The sequence below is a fragment of the Ovis aries genome, chromosome 24 (assembly GCF_016772045.2).
Source record: "Ovis aries strain OAR_USU_Benz2616 breed Rambouillet chromosome 24, ARS-UI_Ramb_v3.0, whole genome shotgun sequence".
Taxonomy (NCBI): domain Eukaryota; kingdom Metazoa; phylum Chordata; class Mammalia; order Artiodactyla; family Bovidae; genus Ovis; species Ovis aries.
Genome location: NC_056077.1, coordinates 20,563,869 through 20,585,546, shown reverse-complemented (window position 1 = coordinate 20,585,546; position 21,678 = coordinate 20,563,869). Strand labels below are relative to the sequence as shown.

General features: G+C 40.2%; 2 protein-coding genes across 3 annotated transcripts in view; one reads left to right on the top strand and one right to left on the bottom strand.

Moving 5' to 3' along the window:
• Positions 1-9,356, bottom strand: part of LOC105604705 (transmembrane protein 180) — a 53,143-nt gene extending 43,787 nt beyond the window's left edge. For both annotated transcript variants that reach the window (XM_060406191.1, XM_060406192.1), the window contains exon 1: positions 113-9,356. In XM_060406191.1, the coding sequence (XP_060262174.1) occupies positions 113-196 (84 nt within the window). In that variant the 5' untranslated portion in view covers positions 197-9,356. The remainder of the gene's footprint in view (positions 1-112) is intronic.
• CDR2 (cerebellar degeneration related protein 2) overlaps positions 1-21,678 on the top strand; it is a 28,292-nt gene that overhangs the window by 438 nt on the left and 6,176 nt on the right. Inside the window, exon 2 of the mRNA XM_027961452.3 lies at positions 11,443-11,555. Coding sequence (XP_027817253.1) covers positions 11,443-11,555 — 113 coding nt within the window. The remainder of the gene's footprint in view (positions 1-11,442; positions 11,556-21,678) is intronic.

The following is a 21,678-nucleotide window of genomic DNA, read 5'->3' as shown; positions in this document are numbered from 1 at the left end:
AGGGCAGGGCGGCTGCCGGCTCGAGGCTTCACCTCCTGGCCGCGAAACTGTTAAAAAGTTTATTTTGCTCGGGGCCCACCGACGCCAGGATCGGGGAAGATCTGGCGCTCACCTGGCGTTGGGACTGTCGCGTCTGCTGGTCCTGCGCGGGAGGACTCCGCTGCGCGGGCCCGGGCTCCTGCACGGTAATCAGCATCCCCCATCGTCCCCGCCACTACTGCGTGTCAGGAGCTGACCGGGCGCCAGGCAGCGTTTGGAGCTCTCTCTGGGGATTAACTCATTTAATCCCCAAGGTGTTCCTCGGAGCGGAGAGGGGTGGCCCCTTACCGGGCTGTCCGCGTCGGGGAGGAACCACAGCCGGTGCTCATAGCCGGCGAGTGAGCTGCTGCAGGTGGTGGACCCGGGGTGGCAGTGCCGTGTGGCAGGAATCGCGCACATATTTGATCCGCACAGTAACTCCGTTGAGAGAGTAACTCATATTATTCCCCTTTTCCAAATGGGTAACGCGGATGCTAAAGCGGCCAAGTGACTTCCCTCAAATGTGGAAGCAAGTCTTTTTTTTTTTTTTTTTTTTTGACTGATTTTGTTGGAATTTAGTTGATTTACAATACTGTGTTAGTTTCTGCCATAGGGCAAAGTATTTTTGAATCCGCACACTCAGAATGAGGAGTCGTCCTAGTCGCTGCTCAAACCCCTATCTCTTCTTCGCCACCTGGCTTACAGCTCTTACAGTTGGTGTCAGACGGGCTGAGAGGGGGGCTACATAGGCGTAGTTTACCAGATGCCAAGTAAGTGAATGACTTGAGGGCACTTGTGCCTCACCTGCTTCCTTCACTTTGCTCCCTAGCTTTTTCACAAGAGGCATTCCTATCTTGGCCTGTCCTGGATTTCTTGTCTCCTGAGAAATGTTTTTCAGGCATCTTCTGTTCCAGCAATTCTGCGTAAATCAACTTTTTCATCTCTCAACTGGCATAAAAAGTTACCATCTCATTTAGTTGAACATTAAATGACCATGGTGTTTGTTCATGCTAACCATTGAACTTAGCCGGAGGGGAAGAATGTAGGCTCGAAAGACTCAGAAAAGAAACATAAGGAACTCTTTTGGGGGAAGGTGATTTCTTAAATCAATATATTGTGGCTGGTAGCTTAAATCAAAGTTTATATAGCCTTTATATAAGTCAAAGTTTATGCTTACATAGTCTAACCTATTCAGTGGCTGTACTGCAGTATTTGCCATCATATTCACAGCATACACAAGGCAAATTTGTCTTATGTTTTAACCTGTTTTCAGAATGCCTCAGAGGGATTGATGGCCTAGTTTGATACTTTCTCCAGAATTTATGAGGCAACCATTTTGCAATTGCAACCTTTCCCTATAAAGAAATGAAGCAGTTTGCCCTATAATCATAACTAAATAGTTTTCTTTATTGTTTTTAGAAAGTGTAGCTCTGTACAGTTTTTTTTTTTTAATCTATCTAGCACAATACTTAGCACATAATAGAAACTCAATTTTACCATTTGTTGACCTGAACTGAGGCACTCACACAGGATTATTGTTTTCATGTCTCTCTTCCACCAGGCACGTTAGTCTACGCTGCAGTTTCCCCTGTGGGAGGTTGTTAGGAACAACCACTTGTAATATTTCAACTTACTGAGGAGCAAATGCAACATATAGAGGTTAGACGTGGAACTCTCTAACCTCTGATTGAAATCAGTCATCAGGTGTGCAGATGTAATGAAATCTTGAAGCGCACAGGTCCAAACTTCCTGTGCCAGTTTCCGTTTGGAATTTGGTCTGTTCTTTTCAGAGGACTTTTACATTTGTTATCACCATGGACTTTGACATAACCCTGTGTGTCATAACCAAGTGTGTGGGGTAGGAATAGATGTGAAATTCCAACAGTCACAACTGTGAATTTGGCCTGTGAAAGAATGAAGGCTTCAGTGTGAATAGAAGGGTCTCTTTGTCCCACTCTCATTACATTATATGTTAACTCCTAAACTTCTAATGGATCGTTTGTTAATTTTTCAAAAATTGTATTTATTCTGTGCCAGGTGTTCATTGAGGCATTAGGACTACAGTGCCTGTCCACAGGACAGACAGGATCCTACTCATTTACTAGGAATCTGTTGACTGGAGGTGCTGCCTTCTGGTGTGCCCACTACAGTGCTTGGCAGTGGGTGGGCCCTCGCCCTCCCTAGATAATTTTGCTGCTGTGTAAGGTTTGGGAGCAAGTCTGTCCTCTTGGGCTGATAAGCAGATCTAGTGGGATTTTATCAGGTGCAGACACATGTCTGTTCATTTTTTAACATCCTCACTATTAATTTCACTGAGAGCCTTACTTGAAGAGAGTTGCTAAAACAGTTTTCTGAGATCCTGTGCTCAGTCATAGAACTACAATTTTTTTTTCTTTAGCAATAGAAGCATTACTTAAGTAGATTGAATCTCTTTACCAAAGTTTGCTTGGGGCATTCTTTGTAAAAATTAAAATTGTTGAAAGTTTCTAACCTCAGAAGGCTGTGGTCTACCATTCATACCTTGTTAGAAACGTGAAACTGTGCAGGCAGAAGAAGAAAACCCGTTGCTTTTATAAAACACTTTCAAGAGAGTGTCTTTTGTCAGAGGGCTGAGTTGACAAAGTAAGAATACTGACTGTGATCTCTGTGAGTAAGATCCTTTCTGGGACAGCAGGAGCCTTCTCTGTAGGTAATGATGGTGCTTGCTTTGAAATGTGCCCCTGAGAACAAGGTGGAAAGACTTCAGAGACTGGGTTTTCTTTTAGACCAGCTGCCGTTGTAATTGTCGTTTGGCGAGCTGTGCAAGCTTAGAGTAAGGATTCAGGTTTCTACTGTATAGATCAGCAAATGAAATCTTAGTTTAAATTAAGATTTCTACTTTATAAGATGAGTACCTTTTTCATATGAGCAATGAATTTGCTGAATCACTGTTTGGAGGGTCATTAAAACTGACACCGTCATTTTTCTTGATGTTTATATTCAGATTTTTTGCTTTCCCAATTATAGTAACATCGGCAACAGGAGTTACACAGAAGCATCACCAGATGACGCATTTGGTTTTGTAGTAGGAAAAACTTTCAGCCTTAACGTTATTGAATGAATGCTAGAGACTACATCTAACATGGGAATATGCCATCCTCTTTAAAGAAAAAAAAAACTGAAGAAAAATGTAAGAGCAGTGAAATTTAAAGATTTCAGAATTCTGGAAGGAAGATCTTTTTTAAAAATCACCTGACTACTAGAGTTAATTTTTTACCTAGGGCATAGGGCTGAGTAGACTATCTGTTTAAAGCTAATAGTTTATATTGTTAAAATAGATTATTATCACTTGCAAAGACTGATTAGTGGAAGAATATGAAACATGAAGGTATTGAAAGTTGCAGTTCTCAAGCCTGCAGTAAATCTGTGGTATTTTTAGTGGTTGCCTACGCCAGTTCAATAGGATTTAGAAAAGACAACCTCTTAACGAAAATCCTTTTTGTAAAGTGAGATGAACAGGTGTATAAGGCTTCAAAACTATATTGTTTCCTTTTCTTTTGTGGGTTAAGTAAGAATAAAGGACATTGAATATTCTCCCATTCCCTCCCCAAATTATTTAGAAAACCTTCTTGGGCTTACTGCCAGCTTTTGGCTCCTTTTGGTAATGGAAGCCAGATGCTACACAACAGGAAATAAACTTTTTTTTTAAAGACCAAAAAAGACATTTGTCTTTAAACTAACAGATGAAGTAATATCCTATTATACAGTGTGACTTCACAGACGCTTTCTTGTAGTTGAGACTTGTTTTGCCAGAATTCTATCCTACACATCCAATGAAATATTTAGAAGACTGAGACTTCAGGTTACTGAGCCAGGCTTGGGTTTTGTTTAAGTCAAAATAAGGATTGCGATAAGGACAAGTCTCAAATTCCTCTCTGTTTGATGTTTACTGCAAGAGTGCTATACTGGGCGTCTCTTCTGCGGTAGCAGAAACGGGAAAGGCGCTCCCAGCTGACATTTAGTAACATGGGTAGTGTCCTAACTGAAGGAAATAGCTGTAGATGGTCTCAAATTAGTCTTGCTTCTGGAAGAGGTTTTGGCTCAGTTTTGGTTGCCGGATAAGAATATCTTTGGTGAGTCTCTGGTCTTTCCCAGTGAGGAAAGTGGTTACTCACCACTTTATAGCAGGCCAGGAGAGACTTAAGTAATGTCTAGGTAATGTTTGCTTTGTCCTTAATAATTCAGCATGGTGGTTATTTTGTGGGGCTGTGAATACACATTACACACTCTATGAGTGTAAAATAATTATTTCTGGAAATCTCAGCTGTACGTAGTTCCTTTTTCATTTAGTGAAAACAAGATAGCAACTTGCCTGGGGTTGTGTATGCTTTCCGTGGCAGCACAGGCAGTGAAAGCCAAAGAGCTCAACTCTAGTTTCTCATTGTCATCTAGGAAAACAAGTAAAAAGACTGAGGTACTCTGTACCTTAAACAAAGATGTGGACATCCCTGTCAACAAACTTGAAAGTGTGTGGATGTGGATAATAGAGAATCGTGATGAGGGTGAAAGTTAGAATCTGTTGACAGTGGTTTCTCTTTTGCTTATTATGACTTACCACGTGGAATTGGTCAGATCACTTCTTAGCATCTTTGTGCTTCTCACTTGAAAATCTGGATTAACTACCTTGAAAAGATATTAAAAAATAATGTCAGATGTTTGCAATGTTGAACAGTTTGTAAAGGGTTTCGATGTCTTGTGAATACAAGATATTATTTCATAGACTTGGTATATGAAGTCTTAAGTACATTAATATACATTGTTAATATTTAAATCACCAGAAAATGTATTTTAACACTGATCTAACAACAGTACACTGTTTTATTTTAAATGGGTGTAAAATGTTTTAAAATGAGCTGGAGGGGTGTTTCATGGGTTTTGCTGCTTTGTTTTTGCCTTGTGAGGGAAAACTAACCAACCACAATTTAATTATGCCTTCAAATGGCCAGTACCAGGTAACACAAGTTGCTTTCCAGTTACCACTTATTCTTGGTTAAGTTCTAATATTGGTTTAATGAATTAAATGTTAAATCTTGTTTGTCAACCTCTAAAAATTGTTTTAAAATCATATGTGGTAAGGTTCCCTCTTTAAGTGTAATAAGTGTGTTTTTCGACACTGGGTGAAATGACTTTCCTACGTGCTTAGAATAAAATCTGAACTTTCCTTACCATGGCAGATAACACTTTGTGTAATGTGAACCGTACCTGCTCCTCCAGCTCCCACTCCACGCTCCCCAGTGAGCTTCTGTCGCGCTGGCTTTATGTTGGGCTGCTGTTGTTCAGTGACTTAGTCGGGTCCGTCTCTTTGCCACCCCATGGACAGCGGTCCGCCAGGCTTCCCTGTCCATCACCAACTCCCGAGCTTGCTCAAATTCATGTCCATCAAGTCAGTGATGCCATCCAACCATCACATCCTCTGTCGTCCTCTTCTCCTTGCACCTTCAATCTTTCCCAGCATTAGGGTCTTTTCAAATGAGTCAGTTCTTCGCATCAGGTGGCCGAAGTATTGGAGTTTCAGCTTCAGCATCAGTCATTCTATTGAATATTCAGGACTAATTTCCTTTAGGATGGACTGGTTGGATCTCCTTGCAGACCAAGGGACCCTCAAGAGTCTTCTCAAACACCATAGTTCAAAAGCATCAATTCTTTGGCACTCAGCTTTCTTTATAGTCCAACTTTCACATGCATACATGACTACTGGAAAAACCATAGCTTTGACTAGACAGACCTTTGTTGGCAAAGTAATGTCTCTGCTTTTTAGTAAGCTGTCTGGGTTGGTCATAACTTTTCTTCCAAGGACTAAGCATCTTTTAATTTCATGGCTGCAGTCACCATCTGCAGTGATTTTAAACCTAAAAAAAAATAGTCTGTCACTGTTTCCCCATCTATTTGCCATGAAGTGATGGGACTGGATGCCCTGATCTTAGTTTTCTGAATGTTGAGCTTTAAGTCAACTTTTTCACTCTCCTCTTTCACTTTCATCAAGACGCTCTTTAGTTCTTCCTTGCTTTCTGCCATAAGGGTGGTGTCTGCATATCTGAGGTTATTGATGTTTCTCCCGGCAATCTTGATTCCAGCTTGTGCTTTATCCAGTCCAGCATTTCTCATGGTGTACTCTGCATATAAGTTAAATAAGCAGGGTGGCAATATATAGTCTTGACGTACTCCTTTTCCAGTTTGGAACCAGTCTACTGTTGCTTCTTGATCTGTGTACAGATTTCTCAAGAGGCAGGTCAGGTGGTATTCCCATCTCTTGAAGAATTTTCCACAGTTTGTTGTGATCCACACAGTCAAAGGCTTTGGCATAGTCAATAAAGCAGAAGTAGATGTTTTTCTGGAACTCTCTTGCTTTTTCAATGATCCAGCATATGTTGGCAACATGATCCTGGTTCCTCTGCCTTTCTAAATCCAGCTTGAACATCCGGAATTTCACGGTTCACGTACTGTTGAAGCCTGGCTTGGAGAATTTTGAGCATTACTTTGCTAGTGTGTGAGATGAGTTCAATCGTGCGGTAGTTTGAATATTGTTTGGCATTGCTTTCCTTTTGGATTGAAATGAAAACTGACCTTCTCTAGGCCTGTGGCCACTGCTGAGTTTTCCAAATTTGCTGCTATATTGAGTGCAGCACTTTCACAGCATCATCTTTTAGGATTTGAAATAGCTCCACTGGAATTCCATCACCTCCACCAGCTTTGTTCATAGTGATGCTTCCTAAGACCCACTTGACTTTGCACTCCAAGATGTCTGGCTCTAGGTGAGTGATCACACCATTACGGTTATCTGGATCATGAAGATCTTTTTTGTATAGTCCTCTGTGTATTCTGGCCACCTCTTCTTAATATCTTCTGCTTCTTTTAGGTCCATATTGTTTCTATCCTTTATTATGCCCATCTTTGCATGAAATATTCCCTTGGTATGTCTAATTTTCTTGAAGAGATATCTAGTCTTTCCCATTCTATTGTTCTCCTCTATTTCTTTGCATTGATCATTGAGGAAGCCTTTCTTCTCTCCTTGCTATTCTTTAGAACTCTGCCTTCAAATGGATATATCTTTCCTTTTCTCCTTTGCCTTTCGCTTCTTTTCTCAGGTATTTGTAAGGCCTCCTCAGACCACCATTTTGCCTTTTTGCATTTCTTTTTCTTGGGGATGGTTTTGATCACTGCCTCCTGTACCATGTCACGAACCTCCATCCATAGTTCTTCAGGTACTCTATCAGATCTAATCCCTTAGATCTATTTGTCACTTCCACTGTATAATCATAAGGGATTTGATTTAGGTCATACCTGAATGATCTAGTGGTTTTCTCTACTTTCTTCAGTTTAAGTCTGAATCTAGCAATAAGGAGTTCATGATCTGAGTCACAGTCAGCTCCTGGTCTTATTTTTGCTGACTGTATAGAGCTTCTCCATCTTTGGCTGCAAATAATATAATCAGTCTGATTTCGGTATTGACTATCTGGTGATGTCCATGGGTAGAATCTTCTCTTGTGTTGTTGGAAGATGGTGTTTGCTATGACCAGTGCATTCTCTTGACAAAACTCTATTAGCCTTTGCCCTGCTTCATTCTGTACTCCAAAGCCGAATTTGCCTGTTACTCCAGGTGTTTCTTGACTTTTGCATTCCAGTCCCCTGTAATAAAAAGGACATCTTTTTTTGGTGTTAGTGCTAGAAGCTCTTGTAGGTCTTCATAGAACCATTCAACTTCAGCTTCTTCAGCATTACTGGTCGGGGCATGGATTTGGATTACTGTGATATTGAATGGTTTGCCGTGCAAGCAAGCAGAGATCATTCTGTCATTTTTGAGACTGCATCTAAGTACTGCATTTCAGACTCTTGTTGACTGTGAGGGCTACTCCATTTCTTGTAAGGGATTCTTGCCCACAGTAGTAGATATAATGGTAACCTGAGCTAAATTCACCCATTGCAGTCCATTGTATTTCACTGATTCCTAAAATGTCTAATTCCTAAATTGCCATCTCCTGTTTGACCATGTCCAATTTAATTCATAGTCCTAACATTCCATGTTCCTATACAATATTGCTCTTTACAGCATCAGACTTTACTCCCATCACCGGTCACATCCACAATTAGGTGTTGTTTTTGCTTTGGCTCCATCTCTTCATTCTTTCTGGAGTTATTTCTCCACTGTTCTCCAGTAGCATATTGGGCACCTGCCGACTTGGGGGGTTCATCTTTCAGTGTCCTCTCTTTTTGCCTTTGCATAATGTTCATGGAGTTCTCAAGGCAAGAATACTGAAGTGTTTTTGCCATTCCCTTCTCCGGTGGACCACGTTTTATCCACTCTGTTGTTCCAATTCTCTTGTTTTCCTGTTTCTTTCCGTTGACCACCAAGGAAGGCTTTCTTATCTCTCCTTGCTATTCTTTAGAACTCTCCATTCAGATGTGTTTATCTTTCATTTTCTCCTTTGCCTTTTGCTTCTCTTCTTTTCTCAGTTATTTGTAAGGCCCCCTCAGACAACCGTTTTGCCTTTTGGCATTTCTTTTTCTTGATGGTTTTGATCACTGCCTCCGGTACAGTGTTACGAGCCTTCATCCGTAGTTCTTCAGGCACTCAGTCTGTCAGATCTAATCCCTTGAATCTATTTGTCACTTCCATTGTATAACTGTAAGGGATTTGATTTAGGTCTTACCTGCATGGCCTAGTGGTTTTGCCTGCTTCAATTTAAGTCTGAATTTGGCAATAATTGTTCATGATCTGAGCCACTGTCAGCTCTTGGTCTTGTTTTTGCTGACTACATAGAGCTTCTCCATCTTCAGCTGCAAAGAATATAATTAGTCTGATTTCGGTATTGACCATCTAGTGATGTCCATGTGTAAAGTCATCTCTTGTATTGTTTTAAGACAGTGTTTGCTATGACCAGTGTGTTCTCTTGACACAGCTCTGTTAGCCTTTCCCCCTGCTTCATTTTGTACTCCATGACCAAACTTGCCTGTTACTCCAGGTATTTCCTGACTTCCTACTTTTGCATTCCAGTCCCCTATGATGAAAAGGACATCTTTTTTGGGTGTTCATTCTAGACGGTCTTGTAGGTCTTCATAGAACTATTCAACTTCAGCTTTTTTGGCATTAGTGGTTGGGGCATAGACTTGGATTACTGTGGTATTGAATGGCTTGCCTTGGAAATGAACAGAGATCATTCTGTCGTTTTTGAGATTGCAACCAAGTACTGCATTTCAGACATGAAACTATGAGCCATGTTGGGCCATACAGTGTGCCAGTTTCTTTCCTGTGTTAGGGCTTCTTCCTGCCGTTTATGTGGTAAAATCCTCCTCCCTCAAGCTTTAGCTAAAACGTCTTCTAAGAGAGACTTCCATCATGACCTCCTTTTCTAAAGTAGAAAATCCTTTGTTCCTTATCACAAAACCTGGAGGTTTTTTTTTTCTTCTCTATCACATAGCACATCCAATTGATTAACAAATCCTTTTAGCTCTACTTTCAAAACACAGCCGGTATTTGCCACTTCTGCTCATCTCCAACTCTGCCGCTCTAGTCTAAGCCACCATGATCTCTCACCCAGGTGACTGCAGTATCCCTGTCATCCTGCCGCCACCTTAGTCTCTTTGGCCGACTTACCCAACGGCCAGAGTGGAGCTGATCAAAAGCCTTCCCTTTCACTCAGTGAAAACCAGCATCTTGATCTCTGTAGTTTGGCTTTAACAAGCTGGCCTGGAAGCCCTCTTTGTCTCCTCCTGCCCCAGCCACAAAATGCACGCAGACGCACGCGATGTGCTCAAGCCTCATTGGCTGCAGTCCTTATTATCGCCAGTCATGCTTCCTCCCAGGGTCTTTGCTCTTCTTTTCCCTCGGCCTCCAATGCTGGTCCCCTCAGTAGACCTACGTGAGGCACTTATTCAGTCCTTCACATCTGGAGTCTAATATCACCCTTGTTGCCTGTTCTTAAATTTCAGCCTCCCACGTCCATACTCCTCCTTCCCTCTTCCTTCCTTTTTTTTAAAAAAAAAAAAAACAACATTTTTTTGCTATCTAGTGTCTATTTTCTCATGCTGTTTCTCCCATGAGAGTATAAGCTCCATGAGGTCAGGGCGTTAGCTGAGTTCACTTGTATATCCCCAGAATGATGTTTGGTATTATTGAATATATGCATACATGTATGAATAGTGATTATCACAGTTTTCAAGTTTATTTACTTATTTGCTGTCTGACTTCCCCTGTAAACCTGGCAGTGTCAGGAAAGCAGGAACTTCATCCATTTATTCAGCATTCTAGCCAAATCTTAGCATGGTGTCTAGCAACAAAGCAGCAGTATAGTTTGTGTGGTAACTCAGTCATAGCTCACACTTTCGTTGTGCTATGGCAGTCAGCAACAAGGTCATTCACTTGTGAATCAATGAAGACTAATAACTTTGCCTGTGTACTGTTGCATAGTTTGTAAAGTACTTCCTTGTGTATTATTTCATTTGATTTTCACGATCGTATTGACAGGACAGTCATCTCTCTACACAAGAATACTACATGTAGGGATGTTTAAAGTCACTGTTTAAAGCGTTCACTTGGTAAACGGCAGCCAGAACTGAACTCCAAATTTTCCTACTCAGTTCAGTGCATTTTCCACTGTTATCAAAGGACCTCTCCAACTTACTATGCAGAAAAGTGTTTCAGGCACCTATGTTACAACTGTTGTCCTTTTTTGTATCAGTGAATTTTTGTTTCTGGGATTGTGTGTAACAAAACTAATGCTGTCATATATGCACATACGCCTAAGAAGAGAGAGTGTTGAAAAGCGAGGTTTAAAATGGAAATATGGTTCTGTGTTAAATGAAAGTCTGAGCTATGAGTGAGTTACCACACAAACTGTTCTGCTGCTTTGCTTATCTGGTTTGCTCATCTTGAAGAAGGCATGAAAATAAATAGAAAAAATGAGAGAGGCCTGCGGTAGTGTTCTTATCACTGATGTCATTTTCCTTTTTTTGGCTTAAGTTTTAGTACGCTGAGAAGGCCAGGGTCTGTAACACACTTGCTTTGACAGTTGTATTCATGGCAGCCAAACTCGTGGGACTTCAGGTTTGCCTGCACTTTGACAACTAATTATGAACTTAGATTCTGTCACAATGCTGAATGATCATTCCTAAACAAATGCATACACCTCCATAAAGTACATCACTATTCTTGACATCTTGTCAGTAAGGGTACCTCAAGAGTACAGTACCTGGTAAAAGGCCCCATTGTCACTGAACTTTAAGTAGAATCTGGGTTTCCTTCTGAGCCATTCCATCTTCCACTGGGATCTAAGGTAAACTTTGTACATGGGTTGGGTTTCAGTCCGTTCCTACTCTAAGCCCTGGCTTATGTAAAATGTTGAGATGAGATCGTTTGCACTCCCCTAATAGGATTTCTTGTTGTGCTAGACCTCCAACTTGCAGCTGAGCTTGGGAAGACATTGCTGGATCGAAACACAGAGTTGGAGGATTCTCTTCAGCAGATGTACACAACCAATCAGGAGCAGTTACAGGAAATCGAGGTAATTTACTCAACGGGAGAGTTACTTTTGCGGTATTGGCTGTCTCTGCTCTTATACCAATTGTATTCTACTTAAGTAACGCTTGCAATTAAAAGTAATGTTTATAACATAGACTTTTTAAGTATAAAGAACCATGGAAAGTGTATAGAGGTTGATTTTTACTGTCTTTAAGCTTTCTCAGTACATAAATCTGCTATGATGAAAGACATTTCTCTCTACCCCCTTGGTGAAGTCTACTTAGAAGTAAATGGTCCAGTATTTACCAATATGTGAAGCAAAGTAAAGCTGTGAATATTACATTTAGTTTTTTTTTTTCTTTTAAAAATGAATTATGTAATATTTAAGATTTGCAAAGAGGTACAAGAGAAAAATATAGTGGGTAGCCTTGTACCCACCAACCAGACTGAGAAAGAAAACTGTCTGTTGAGACTCCCTCTGTAAACCCTGCTTGGCTGCATCCCCTCCCCTTAACCAAACACCATCCTAAATTTGATGAAAAATTTTAAAATTGTAGTACCTGATATGAAAGATGTAAGCTCAAGGCTTTAAAATGGAAGTGCTGTCTTGTAAATGGTCCCATTAATGTAGCCCAACTATGTGTAGGCCAGGTGACTGTAAAGATGATAGTTATGGATATTAACCAAACAATTGTCCATCAGAACATTTCATGCCCCAGACTACCCTCCCACCTTAAAAAAGTCTTGCACTTAAATTGTAGCTCCTTCCTCTCAAATTGATACAGTAGAACCAGGACTCTTATAAGTCTCTGTGCAGGAAAACGTAGAAGACCTTAGAACGCAGAACCCATTCATCATGGTCAGAACTTACTAGGCTCTGATTGCACACTGAACCAGGTGCTAGAAAGGCAGAGTAGATGACATAGTCCTTGACTTCAGTCGAAATTACAGATTTCCGTTTTTGAATACAAATAAACCTGTCATTAAAACTAAGACAAATTTATCATTTCTGTATTCTTACTTTTACATAGTGATCATAATTAAGACGCATACAGTAGATTCCCCTCCCCCATCTCAGGGTTTATGGATTTAGCCAGTGATGTGACAAAAAATGCTTTTATAATTCTAGAAAGGTGTGCCTTGTAATGATATTGAAGTCGTCAGCTATCATTTTAAGTATATTCTATATCAGAAGAGCATAGAACTTCCCATACCTAAAGTTGAGTTTATCACTCATAGAATTGGGCAGAAACCTAAAAATGCAGGAAAACCAGGCATTTTAAAACTGTGATATCCAAGTGTCTTACATGATCAAGAAACTCATTCCTGTTTTGTTTTGTGGGCTTTGTTTTTCAACTGATTGGAAGGTTTCATAGCGTGATCCCAGGGCATATACCTGAAGATTATCATGTACTGTGTGGTACGTTTATTTGAATAGTCTTCATACCTTGTATTGGTGTTTTCCATGAAAGCACCTACAAATCACCATAACTGAATACTGTAGTGAATACTTATTTTAGCACATCTGCCAAATACAGATTTAAAAAGTCCAAGTATTTGTATAATTAGAGAATGATGCCTATTTGTTACTGTAAGGATTACAAACACAATTGCTTTATGATCTAAGTTACCTGTCTTTCTACTTTTGTTTTCCGTGGTATTGAAAATGATTAAACAATTAAAAGAGATCATTGACATTCTGAAAAAAATCCAAAGATCTTTGAGATTATCCAAATCTATAAATAACACTCCACTATCTAATGTCTTCTGTAAGATTTTTTTTCCTTAAAAATTGTTTGTATTCAGGCTTTCACACAGAGGTGGTACCATGGCCCCAGCAGTCACCTCTCCCCACCCCCTGACTCTTATAAGATATTGAAAAGGATAATAGAAATGAAGTATCCAGGTCAGACCTTAATGATTGAGTAAATATACAATCAACTATATGTATTAATATAAAGCTAATTGAGTAACTTTAGCCTGGAGTACTTCCAGAAACATTTCCATAGATCTCTTGTTTCTGTAATCCAGTGGTTCATAGACCAAGTATTGTAGTGTTCACCATTTCACTCTTTATCAAAAGCTATTTTTTGAGTAAGAACAAAGATTTCTTCTCTTTAGAAATCTTAGACTTCTTCTCTGCCATTATGGTTGACTTTTTTCTTTCTCTTTATAAATCACTTCCTGAAAGTCAGTAAGGGGTGGGATGAAATGGCAATTCTGTCTAAACCCACTTACCAGCCAGGGGCCTCCTACAGACTACTGCCTCCTCCTACTTACTGCCTGCTCGATTTATACCTGTGCCCAGGCAGACTTGCAGATCACGATAGACTTCCAAGATCTCTGTCCAATAGTCTATACCAAGGATGGCTTGAACACTCTCATAAAAGTAACCAGGCAGCTGAAGAACCTAATTCTCTACTAAATGATGACCCATGCAGTATGTATAGTGTCTCTTATCATTATACCCGTGGAGAGCCCCCTAAACTTTATAAGGACCCTTCCTTTAATTCAAACCTGATGTCTTTTTTTCTCTTTTAAGTAAACTTTAAAAAATATATACAGAAAAAAACACAAATGCTAGGTCAGATAATTTTCATAAAAATACCCTTGCAGCCAACAGCCAGATGAGAAATGAGAAAGTGGGCTTCCTTGGTGGCTCAGTGGTAAAGAGTCTGCGTGCCAGTCCGGGAAGATCCCACATACCGTGGAGTAGTCAAGCCCCGTGCCGCAGCTATTGAGCCTGCGCTCTAGAGCCCAGATGCCGCAACTACTGAAGCCCACTCGCCTAGAGCTTCTTGTGCTCTGCAGCAAGAGAAGCCACCACAATGAGAAACCCATGCATTACTGCTCTCTGCAACTAGAGAAAAGCCTGTGCGGCAATGAAGACCCAGTACAGCCAAAAATTTTAAAAATAAAAAAATTAGAAAAAAAAGAAATAACATTATCAGCTCTTCCAGTCACCACCCCCACTAAGCAGCACTCTAATACCCTTATATATCAGTTTAGCCTATCTTTGAACTTTACATAAATGGAGTCACTTGTACAAGTGACTTGTACAAGTTTTAAACTAACATTTTAGAATGTCCATTGGAAATTTTCCTGATTTGAAAAGTAATACATGGATCATTTCTTAAATTTAGAAAATATATTGAAAACCAAAAAGGAACCTCTCTACCAACCCAGAGAAATTTTAAATCAGCCAGAAAATAGTCCTGGAACAAACTACTCAAGAGTGGATGAAGAATGATGGGGAACTGGTGAAAATACTAGGATAAAATCCCCCAAACTGTGACTCATTATGGAAATAGACAACTAGGAAACTGTCAAAGGATATTTTCTCAGTAGAACTACAAGTATGCTTTCAAAAACTGTGGGTTTCAAACAGTCCTCATAAAAATTGATCAGTATTTTGTTAGGCATTATGTTTTTTTTTTAAAAAAAGATTAAATAAGCTTTGAAAGTAATGATTGGCTCCAGAGATGCCTATATAGCCTGTGTGGCTTTTACTCAGCATCTGATTTTTCAAGATTCCAGAGCAAGTGTTTTTTTCTTGGCTGAAGAGAAGGAGAGAAGCTTTGGAGAATAATGAGATCTGACACCATCAAACATGATTGGATTCTCTTAAAGTTTCTGACAGTTGTGTGAGCAGCCTACAGCCTTGAGTTTTTGTTGCTTCTCTGCCTGGAAACCTGCGTTATCCCCACAGGAGTCAAAGGAGTCTGGCCTTAGGGCCCCTTATTTCAAGAGCTCATGTCTTCCTTGAAAATTTTAAAGCATTCTGTGCTTCCCCTACTACATTTATCAATATTCTACTGTATATTATACTTATTTCTTGATTTGTTTTATTCTCCTTCTCTCCCCACCCCGCCTTACCTTCCCATTTTCCACTGCAACTTTGAAGGCTGTTGCTGTGTTTATTCATGGTCTTTCAAACATAGTAGATAATCAGTGAGTACTTGTTCAAATCAATATCTTAACAGAGGACAGATAAGCAGTTTACAAAGCACTTCCAATAATTCCTAAATGTTTCCACCTCTGGAGATTTTGAAAGGAAGTGGAAGAAGCTCTGACCTCAGTGTTAGAAGATTCAGACCTAAACTCTCAATTCCATACCAAATAGCTAGACTTTCAGTTCAGTTCAGTTCAGTCCAGTCGCTCAGTCATGTCCGACTGTTTGTGACCCCATGGACTGCAGCACGCCAGACTTCCCTGTCCATCACCAACTCCCAAAGCTGGCTCAAACTCATGTCCATCGTGTTGGTGATGCCATCCAACCATCTCATCCTTTGTTGTCCCCTTCTCCTCCCGCCTTCAATCTTTCCCAGCATCAGGGTCTTTTCAAATGAGTCAGCTCTTTGCATTAGGTGGCCAAAGTGTTGGACGTTCAGCTTCAGCATTAGTCCTTCCAGTGAATATTCAGGGCTGATCTCCTTCAGAATGGACTGGTTGGATCTCCTTGCAGTCCAAGGGACTCTCAAGAGTCTTCTCCAACACCACAGTTCAAAAGCATCAATTCTTTGGCACTCAGGTTTCTTTATAGTTGAACTTTCACATGCATACATGACTACTGAAAAAACCATAGCTTTGACTAGATGGACCTTTGTTGACAAAGTAATGTCTCTGCTTTTTAATAAGCTGTCTGGGTTGGTCCTAACTTTTCTTCCAAGGAGTAAGCGTCTTTTAATTTCATGGCTGCAATCACCATCTGCAGTGATTTTGGAGGCTAAAAAATAAAGTCTGTCACTGTTTCCACTGTTTCTCCATCTATTTGCCATGAAGTGATGGGACCAGATGCCATGATCTTAGTTTTCTGAATGCTAAGTTTTAAGCCAATTTTTTCACTCTCCTCTTTCACTTTCATCAAGAGGCTCTTTAGTTCTTCCTTGCTTTCTGCCATAAGGGTGGTGTCATCTGCATATGTGAGGTTATTGATATTTCTCCCGGCAGTCTTGATTCCAGCTTGTGCTTCATCCAGTCCAGTGTTTCTCATGATGTACTCTGCATATAAGTAAATAAGCAAGGTGACAATATACAGCCTTGACATACTCCTTTCCCGGTTTGGAACCAGTCTGTTCTGGTTCCAGTCAGACTCGTTTGTTACTCTATGTCCAGTTCTAACTGTTGCTTCTTGACCTGCATACAGATTTCTCAAGAGGTAGGTCAGGTGGTCTGGTATTCCCATCTCTTGATGAATTTTCCAGTTTGTTGTGATCCACACAGTTAAAGGCTTTGGCGTAGTCAATAAAGCAGAAGTAGATGTTTTTCTGAAACTCTTGCTTTTTTGATGTTCCAATGGATGTTGGCAATTTGGTGTCTGGTTCCTCTGCCTTTTCTAAATCCAGCTTGAACATCTGGAAGTTCACAGTTCACATACTATTGAAGCCTGGCTTAGGGAAGTTTGAATATTACTTTGCTAGCATGTGAGATGAGTGCAATTGTGCAGTAGTTTGAGCATTCTTTGGCTAGATTTTAGGCCAGTGAATTACCTCTCAGATCCTGTTTGCTCTGCCGTATAATGGTGATAAGAATGCTTGCATGACATTAGCGCAGGGCTGTTCTGAGGCGATGAAATGATATATACACTTATATATATGTAAGTGTATATATTTTGGACAGTATGAATTGTTGCACTGCTGATCCGTGTTTCAAGAATTTTAGTAATGAAAGAATCTTAATTCTGAAAAAAATAAATCCTTTTCAATTACTGGAAAGTAGATCTAAATTAAAACAAGCAAAGCTTTTAATAATGAGATTATAAGTGTTTTTATTTTCATATTTCATACTTTTTAACTTTTTCCTAAATTTCCTCCAAGGGAAATTTTAATCAGGGGAGAGAGGTTTTTCAAAGGTAGTGGGAAACATTTCTTCAGTGTTGTAGAAGGTCATTTTGATACTAAGTTCAGAGGAGTTGGGCTGTAATCTTTAATATAAGGATAATCCCAACACTACATAAAAGCCAAATTTCCATTCCATTCCGTATGAGTGTTTGGCTGTGTCTGTCTTTTCAGCATTCCAGGTCAGGGTTCTACAGTTGCAAATAGGTGTTAATATAATCCTTGTGGCCTTTTTCAAAGGTTTGCCTCAATTGTAAAGGCAGCCTACTTATAGCTTTTTTCGTATAACCTGGACCTTATACTCCTAAAGGCGTATGCTCCTCTGAGGTGACATTCCGTACATATTCTAAGGCATTTGGGAGACAACCCACGGAACTGAAACTTTGATACTCTTGGCTATAAGTTGACATTTTTGCCTATGATTTTGCTACCCCCATGTTCCCCTTCTGCCACTGTTTTGCTTAAATATCCCCTCGTCACTCTCCCCTGTTTAATATGGCAAATACTTGTGTACTCAAGCTCTTTTTGACACTTGAATTTTAGGATCTCTGCAGTCCAGGCAGATTCATTTGAGGCTGTGATCAAAGATTCTGAATTGAAAAAACCAGAACATAGGAAGCATAGCCGTGCCTTTAAAGGGTAGAAAATAAGCTAACCCATTTCCTTGTAGAATTGGAAAAATTTGATTAAATACTAATTTGAAGTTTTAGAGGCCAACCTTAAAGCAATGTCTGACTACATGGATTCTGATTCTCTGGTCTCATATCACTCACTGCTTGCTGAGAGGGCTCAACATTTTTCTTAGAAGTTGCTGACCAGTTTAGTCAGACTCCTTTGTTAGGTAACCTATCACAGAGTCTTGGAGAAGTGAAGGGCTTTTCTGATTAGCTTTGATTTAATAATAATAATAAGATTAAACTCCTACTACATGAAAACAAGCTCCCTGCCAGTCTTCAGGTTGTCCTAAGCCAAGTCATCTAAGACCAAAATATCACAAGTTCTTCCTAATCAGTTTCATTATATTTTCCCACCCCCCACAGGTTTTTATATATCAAATAAGGGGGACCTACTGTAGTTTTCTAAACAGCCTCTTTGTACTTATTTACATACTGACTTGTTTCCTTTATACTGGCCACAAAAGGTTCCATATCTTGGGGCCCATGTAAGAGAGACTTGTTTAAAAAAAAGTCTGTTTCAGATTGCTGGGGCATAGCTGTGCCATGGGGAATAAACACAGAGAAATTATCTGTAAATGGAGCCGGGGGGGGAGAATTAGGGACTAACAGGGCCTTTTCCCAAAAGGGCTATAGCCAAAGCTCTTCTCAGCCTCTCTGAATGATCCTCTCAACATTCCAGCAGTCTGAGTTGTGGTACTGGGCGTGATAAGCTGTTGTGAAGAGAGGTCTAGAAATTGTCAGTTACCAATATTTTTTTAGTCCCTATTGTGGATCAAGAATTGTGCTCAATGGACTAGATATATAAGACACTTCCCTTCTTCAAGGAGCATTAGAAAGACTATGACGTTAAGTAAGCAATTTGGTTGTTTATTAAGTGCAAAGTGTTTTGAGAGAAATTATTCCATAATGTCTTATGGAAAAACCCAAGCAAACTTTTTGGCCAACCCAACAACAGCGTCCCTAGGGAGTGGTGCTGCTTTAAACGGGGTGGCCTAGAAAGGCTTCTGAATCCTCCATCCTTTGGATGGAGGCCTAAAGGATAATCTTGAATGTTTTAGCCATCTTTATGCTATGGATCCCTTTGGCTTTCTAGTGACTCTTTGATGACCCTCTTAAAATACATAAAATACACAGAATTACAAAGGGAATTGGTTGTATTGAAATGACTATTAAAATACTGAAAAAATAAATTTCTGATATATTAACATGTGTTTATTAATACATTAAATATCAAAATCAAATGGTAATCTAAAAATTGTAATTTCAAATAGTGATGAAATAAATCAGGATTTCTGCAACCACTATCATATGATAACTGTGGTTTCTGGTGGTGATGAACTCCTAAGGATTCCTCATACTACTGGTGGTTTGTTGCTTCCATTCCTAATTGAAGAAAATGCTAAATTTCAGTTAGAAGTTAGTGAAAATAAAGGTATAACTTTTCTTCCAACCAAGTTCTTGGATCCTCTCAATTCTGCCCAGGGACCTCAGGTCAAGAACTGCTGGATTAGATGGAGCCAGCCAGGAAAAGTGAGGCCCTGGGAGAGGGGAGAGGAGGATAACAAAGGCCCTAAAGGAAGAGGGAGCTTGCCTTAGCGTGAGACAGCTCCACAATTTCAAGATAAAATTACCCCCTGAGTGGGAAATAAGGACTACAAATGAAACTGGAAAAAACATTAAGACAGGAAAATGCTAATACTAAAACATAACAGATGATATTAAGGCATTGTTGGGGTTTTTAAAGGTATGATTTGAATTGTGGTTAAAATGAAGTCTTATCACTTAGAGATATATAAATATGTATATTTAAGCTGTCTTGGATTTGCTTTAAATTGATTGAGGCTTGGGAGAATAGAAGAGATGAAACAAGATTGTGTATTGACAGTTGTTGAAATTGGATGATGTGATGAGGGTTTGTTAGACCATTTTTTCTGCATTTATGTATGTTTGAAGTTATCCATTTAAAGTGTTTTAAAATACAGTAGATAAGCCATCTGTAGAGAGTATTTGGGTGGACTGAAAATTTAGGAAGGAGCGCTCACAATTTAGTATATGAGGGCTTTCCTGGTGGCTCAGACGGTAAAGCATCCACCTGCAATGCAGAAGACCCAAGTTCGATCCCTGGGTTGGGAAGATCCTCCTGGAGAAGGGAATGGCATCCCACTTCAGCATTCTTGCCTGGAGAATTCCACGGACAGAGGAGCCTGACAGGCAACAGTCCATGGGGTCGAAAAGAGTTGATTTCAGGGAATTATGACTGTAAGAACATGTCACAGTATAACATGATAAAGAGTGCTGTTGTGATACAGTTAAAATATAGTCTAATTTTATTGAATAACTGCAAGCTGTTCATTGTTGATCCAAGTGAATGTTTATGTCTCCTAGACCCATGAGAAAGAGACATTGGTTTGGAGGAGGGGAGGCTTCCAGGATTTTCCATTTCTGAGATCAACATTTTTCCAATAAGTGTGATCCACGGACCACTTATACTAATATCATCTGGGGTTTTTACTAAAAATGCAGAATCCTGATTCAATCCCAGTCTCATGGACTCAGTTTTAGGGGAAAGGGGCCCAGGTTCTTATACTTTTATGAATCCCCTAGATGAATTTTAGCACATTAAAAGTTTGAAAACTTAACTGTAAATAAGATAAAATAGCTGCTTTTATTGAGCAGTTTTACTATTTGCAAGATAGCATGCTGAACCCTTCCCTAGGTGATGAAGAAATTGCACCTTAGAAAAACTGAGTTGCTTATAGGAGTCATCCAGTTAGATACGGCAAAGTGGGACTCCAAACCCAGTTCCAGCCCCACAGCCTGTGCTCTTAGCTACTCTACTGCTGCCTCCCGTCAGGCCGTCTCTCTCCTCTGGTCCTCTGTCCACCAAGACTCCCACGGGCACTGGCCTCCCATCTGCTCTTTAGGGGCAGATCCTAAGGAGGATGTGAATAATCCAGTTACTGGGCAGGAATCTCTCTTGAATTAATAATTAGTGTCTTGTCTATGCTGCCTCCAGTGCAGGAGTTGCAGGTTCAATCCCTGGGTCAGGAAGATCCCCTGGAGAAGGAAATGGCAACCCACTCCAGTATTCTTGCCTGGGAGATCCCATGGACGGAGGAGCCTGGCAGGCTACAGTGCATTGGGTCGCAAAAGAGTCAGACATGACTTAGTGACTAAACACACACACGCTATGTATTAGACTTTTAGATTGTTGTGAATTGTCCCAAAGAATACTTGAGACGTTTGTTGTTGAGTCACTAAGTCGTGTCTGACTCTTCGTGACCCCATGGACTCAGCACACCAGGCTCCTCTGTCCTCCTCTGTCACGCGGAGTTTGCTCAAGTTCGTGTCTGTTGAGTTGGTGATGCTATCCTAATGAGCTCATGCTCTGCTGCTCTCTTCTGCTTTTGCCTTCAACCTCTCCCAGCATCAGGGTCTTTTCCAATAAGTCTGCTGTTCGCATCAGGTGGCCAAACTATCCTTCAGCTTTAGCATCAGTCCTTCCAATGAATATTCAGGGTTGATTTTCTTTGGGATTGACTGGTTTGATGTCCTTGCAGTCCAAGGGATTCTCAAGAGTCTTTTCCAGCACAATTCAAAAGCATCAATTCTTTGGCACTCAGCTTTCTTTATGATCCAACTCTTTCATCTG